Genomic DNA, 6000 nt, shown 5'->3' on the forward strand with positions numbered 1-6000 from the left:
TGTTTCTTTAGATTCTCCACAGACCAACGCTCATCTCAGCTACTGCCTGTTAGCAGGAAGGTAAGCTAAACAGGGCTCTTTATGATAGCCTTTCTCGGTTTTTTAAACATTGTTCATTTTGTTCCCTTTCTGTCGTCATGGAATCCTGTATGTAGTGTGACTGTAGCCTGGGCAAAGGTCACCTGTCTGATTGCGGAGAGAAGGAGGAGGGTGTGCCGCTTGTATACCTGCATTGGGTGAATTCTGGGTTCTGTCACACAGGTGAGGAAGGTGAGGAGTGAGGAAGAGTCTCGAGCCCTCCCCCAGCCTGTTCAGTCTGAGGGCCTTCCGCAACTCCGCAGACCCGTACCCAGAGACAGGAATCGGGAGGATGTGGATATCTCCAGTGATGAGGTCACTGCTGACAGAGCCACCCAGGGCTTGAGCAGGTTAGCCTGTTACTGTCCGCCGTAAAAGCAAGCTTACTGTTATACAGGGTCATATGAGGATAGGTTAACTTGTGTGTGTGTGTTGGGGTCTGTGTGTATGTGGATCTGTTTTTGCACATTGAGTGTATGTTACACATGTGCGTATTTGTGTGTGTGTGTGTGGGTGTGTGTATGCGTACGTATATGTGTGTATGTGTGTGCATGTGCGCAATGTGCTTGTGTGTGTGTCGGGGTCTGTGTGTATGTGTACGTGTGCATGCATGTGTGCATAGTTATTGTTGGTTTACAATGTGTGTGTGTGTAAGCACGGGTGTGTGTGTGTGTGTGTGTAAGCGTGGGTGTGTATATAAGCGTAGGTGCCTGTGTGCACGTGTGTGTGTAAGCAGAGGTGCGTGGGTGTGTGCGTGTGTAAGTGCTGCTGCTGAGATAAGGTTTTGTGAGCTGCAATCTTGCTGTTAATGGAGAATAAACATTTCCCTTATCATGAGAAGCCAGGCAGAGACAATCACAGCTCATCACATACACAATACAAACAACCATCATTCAAATGACCAAATCGCATAAAAACCACACATACACACACCTACACAAGTCCTGCCATGTGTCTCTTCCGCCCGTGAATACACTCACAATTTTTCGTTTTCATCTAGAACTTTAATGAAGAAACTTGAATATCTGACATTATTCTTGTAGAATGCTTTCAACTAATTGTGAAATGGATAATTGTGTCGTCTTTGAATCAATACATAGAAATGCAAAACTTAGGTACAATAAATCTTTTACATTAGCTAGTGAGATAGCATAGGCTAGCACTTAGGTATATCCAAGTCTTTAATATTAAAAATGTAAAGCATGGAAACAGCAAATAAAGATTTGTATTATTTGACAAATGTCACTGGTTTTGCACCTCGACCCCAGAAGCACAGGCTTCTGCTGAACAGCCTGGTCTCAGCAGGTTATGGGCTCAGCAGGTTATGGGCTCAGCAGGTTATGGGCTCAGCAGGTTATGGGCTCAGCAGGTTATGGGCTCAGCAGGTTATGGGCTCAGCAGGTTATGGGCTCAGCAGGTTATGGGCTCAGCACGTTATGGGCTCAGCAGGTTATGGGCCCTTTGCATGCAGGCGTGACGTTTGCATGCAGGCTGCCGCAAGCAAATCACTCATCTCGCAGGTCAAAGGTCAGGTTTGTGCAGAGCTTTTGGTGTGTAAACGCAGCCTACTAGGTATAGCAATCATGCGATTCATTTTTAGAGATAGAGATAGAGAATCATGATCTGTTAGCCATTCTAAGCCAAGCTCACGCTACATGTTTTTTGCCCAAATTTAAAAGTCCCCGACAAATCTACAAAAGAATAAAAATTGTGAGTCTGTCAGCTTGAAAGTCATGAGATGTGAGATCTCAGAGGTCAACGATGCAGACTGTTGCAGAGATATGAACAGCAGTTTCATATAGGATGTTTAGAATAGTATTTTCTTTAAGAAAGCTGATTATGCACGGGAGGTTATTTGTCAGCACTTTTACTTCTGGGACATCCTGTACAACCTTGAGAAAAACATTGTGGGAAAACACAGTTCATTAAATTCACATCATTTCACCCATCCCTATAGTGTGGTTTATTAAGTAGCTAGATATGTTACTCCAGACCAGGCAAACAAAGCCATGTATAGCTTTTCTTCTAAGCTGATTCAAAGGTGTCAGGGGAGAACTTCAGGGGAGAGATTCACAACCTCCATTTTAATTCTGATGGGAGGCAGTGGGGGAGGCATTAGTTATAGGGTATATATCATCAGGTGAGGTAGAGTTTAAATTATTTTTTAAATAGTTCACACTATTCACTATTCAAAAGTTCACACTTTTTCAGGAATAGCAATATCGAAAAGGATGGACATGGTACTAATTATAGATTGCACATTCTGTAAATAATTTTAAAATCTAGATTTATGTGTCAAAATATATAAAAATAATAAGTGGAAACAAGAACTACTGTAACGGCTCCTTGAAGATGCATTAGATAACTATAATAATGAGTTTTTAGTGAATATTAGGATACAATAAAAAGAGAAGTCTGGTATATGCTGTAGGGTGGCACAGATGGTGCAGTGGGTAGCACTGCCGCCTCACAGCAAGGAGGTCCTGGGTTCGAATCCCCGTCGGCCGGGGAGTTCAACTGTGTGGAGTTTGCATGTTCTCCCCGTGTCTGCGTGGGTTTCCTCTGGGTACTCCGGTTTCCTCCCACAGTCCAAAGACATGCAGGTTAGGCTGATTGGAGAGTCTAAATTGCCCATAGGTATGAGTGTGTGAGTGAATGGTGTGTGTGCCCTGTGATGGACTGGCGACCTGTCCAGGGTGTATTCCTGCCTTTCGCCCAATGTATGCTGGGATAGGCTCCAGCCCCCCTGCGACCCTGTTCAGGATAAGCGGGTTAAGATAATGGATGGATGGATGGATGGATGGTATATGCTGTTTTACAAGAAGGCACACAGAAATGTTCCATTAACAGTAAGCTCAAATGCATCTTTCCTCCACAATCTCTTAAACTGCCCAAGACACTCACGCACGCGCACACACACTTACACACACACACACACACACACACACACACACACACACACACACATCAATCGTAATTCTTCTGCACAAATAAGACATTATGTTTGCTTGCTTTGTCCACCACGCAAATTGATTCCTTTCTGAATTTGGAATTAAATAAGTTTTTCAACACAAATCAGTGCTGGTTTCAGGTATAGATTTCCTAAGTGAGACTTTGCTCCATTTACTCATTCCTCACTGGCGGTCCAAGTTGTGTCACCTGCTTCTTCATATAGGTTTAGAGACAGCAGCTGTCTCCTCTTCATGTGAGAGGCTATTAATCTTCAGCTTGATGGTTCTACCGCCTGAGCCACACTCAGACCAGGTGTAGGGTTTCTGATAAGAGTGGCCATGACGCAAGCAGTGTACGAGAAGTCTAACCGGCTGCTCTGATTGGCTCACACTCAAGCCACTCACGCAGCGTGATTGGGTGTGTGACTGCTGATCCCTGTGACCTTTAGCTGAAGTTCATCGCTCTCATTTACACCCCTCTCACTGTCTGAGACCGCTGGCTCACTCCCAGTGTACAGGCTCTATGTCTAAGCATGTGCAGTTTTACGTTTTAATAGTCCTGTAACTGCATAAATCATGAACGAGCATACAGTCCCCTGCAAAAGTATTGGAACAGCAAGGTCAATTCCTATGTTTTTGCCATACACCAAAGACAATTGAGTTTGAGGTCAAAAGATGTACATGAGATGACAAATCCGAATTTCAGCTTTAATTTCATATATTTTTATCTAGATTTTTTAAACAACTTAGAACATATCACCTTTTGTATTAGACCACCCATTTTCTAATTGAGCAAAAGTATCGGAGCATGTGACTGACAGGTGTTTCTTGTTGCCCAGATGTGTCCTGTTAGATTGATTGTTTAAACAATAAATAGTTATTGGTTTTAGCCTTGGAGTTTCCCTGCATTTGTGGTAGAAAAGCAACATGAAGAGCAGGGTGCTGTCTTCAGGAGAAAAGCAAGCCATTTTGAAGCTTAGAAAATCATTGGGGATAGCTTGTACAACAACTTGGAATGTCCTGAAAAAGAAATAAATCACTGGTGTACTGAGCAACAGAAATCGAACCGGTCAACCAAGGAAAACAACAGTAGTTGATGATAGACATTGTGAGAGCTGCGCAAAAAAACCCCAGAACATCAGTCAGTGACAACACAAACAATTTCCACAGGGCAGGGATCAAGGTATCTCAATCAACCGTTTGAAGAAGATGCAAGCCACTCTTCAGTAGTAAGAATCAGAAGGCGAGATTACAATTTGCAAAGAAGTGAAAAGTATGTAACTCATGATTGTAGCAACATGATGAACTCAGAAGTCGACAAAAACATTCTGTCCAACATTCATTCCTACTCTCAAAAACTAATGTCCAAACTAATTGGGAGGAACTTCATCATGCAGCAAGACAATGACCCAAAACACACTGCCAACACAGCAAAGGACTTCATTAGGAAGAAAAAGTGGAAGGTTTTAGACTGACCACTTGATCACAAAAGAAGAATGCAACTGTTTGGTGATGTCAATGGGTCACAGGCTTGATGCAGTTATTGCAAGCAAGGCATATGCTACCAAATACTAAGTATTTACTTTCATTTACTTTCTCTGTCCCAATACTTTTGGTCACATAAACATTAGGTGGTCTGATACCAAAGGTGCTATGTTCTGAGTAGTTTAACCCATCTAGGTGTAAATACCAGGAAATAAAATATGTATACATTTCACCTAACATGATTATGCCTCATGACTAGCAGCTGTTTATAAAATAAGAGCACCTCTAAGAGCGTTGTAGTATGTTCCACTTCTGACAGCATTTATGTTGATTAATCGGGAGATGAAATGTGTTACTGTCTGCCCAGCAGATAAGGCCGTATTTGATGAAAGTTTCCTGGTGAAGTCTCGCTGGGGTGTGAAATAGCGACGCGTCCGTGGTGGACAGCTGTGAACTAACGCATGTGACTGTGTAACGCTGAGCTGAGTGCTGATTGGCTGCAGCTCTCGGGGCGTACAAATGGCATCCATTTATATAGTGCCTTTATCCAAAGCGCTGTACAATTGATACTTCTCCATTCACCCATTCATACACACACTCACACACTCACACACTGACGGCAAATGGCTGCCATTCAAAGGCCCCGACCAGCTCGTCAGGAGCATTTGGGGGTTAGGTGTCTTGCTCAGGGACACTTCGACACAGCCCGGGCGGGGGATCGAACCGGCAACTCTCCGACTGCCAGACGACTGCTCTTACTGCCTGAGCCATGTCACCCCGTACAGTCAGTGTACAGGGGAACCAGGAAGCTTTTTGAGCTCTCCGTTTAAATAGAGTATCCTGCCCAGACCTGAGGACATTTGGGAAATTTGAACCTTGAAGAACAAAAATGTGCCTCCACTGTCACTTTTCTTCTGAGAGTGTGCTTCGGCACTGAACCCATAACTGAACTCTGACCTCTGACCTGTGTTCATACACTGTCTGTAAGTAGGGGGACTATAACTGTAGGGGACTGTGTGTGTGTATGTAGGAGAGATATGAAAATAAAAATGTAGTTTCCTTGTGTTAACTGGCAATAAAGTGATCTTAATCTTAACCTTAACCTTCTCTTTGAGGGTGTTTAAGCCATTTTCTGCACATTACACTATACCACATTTGCAATTATCCATTAGGTAGACGTGTCTCTCCAAAGTAACTTAGAGTATATCACTCTAATGGCCAACAACACCAAGTGCAATAGCAAGGGTGACTGCAAGCACTCGGAGAGAGTGGATGGCAGTACAATAAATATTTAGCTGATCAGACACAGTGAGATGTCAAATGCAGGAGCCCTAGACACAGTGCTCTTTTAACTTATTAATATTACAGAGAAATGGTTTAAATTAAATGAAATAAAATAAAATGCAGTCCTGTGATTGTATCTGTGTATGTAAAAGTTATATAATGATGACAAGCCATGAAAGGACATTTTACAGCACATTAGTGT

General features: G+C 43.0%; 1 protein-coding gene across 3 annotated transcripts in view; it reads left to right on the plus strand.

Moving 5' to 3' along the window:
- fam13a (family with sequence similarity 13 member A) overlaps nucleotides 1–6000 on the plus strand; it is a 37665-nt gene that overhangs the window by 2000 nt on the left and 29665 nt on the right. For all 3 annotated transcript variants that reach the window (XM_061246064.1, XM_061246066.1, XM_061246065.1), the window contains exon 3: nucleotides 262–428. In XM_061246064.1, coding sequence (XP_061102048.1) covers nucleotides 262–428 — 167 coding nt within the window. The remainder of the gene's footprint in view (nucleotides 1–261; nucleotides 429–6000) is intronic.

Source organism: Conger conger, chromosome 6 (genome assembly GCF_963514075.1).
Source record: "Conger conger chromosome 6, fConCon1.1, whole genome shotgun sequence".
Taxonomy (NCBI): domain Eukaryota; kingdom Metazoa; phylum Chordata; class Actinopteri; order Anguilliformes; family Congridae; genus Conger; species Conger conger.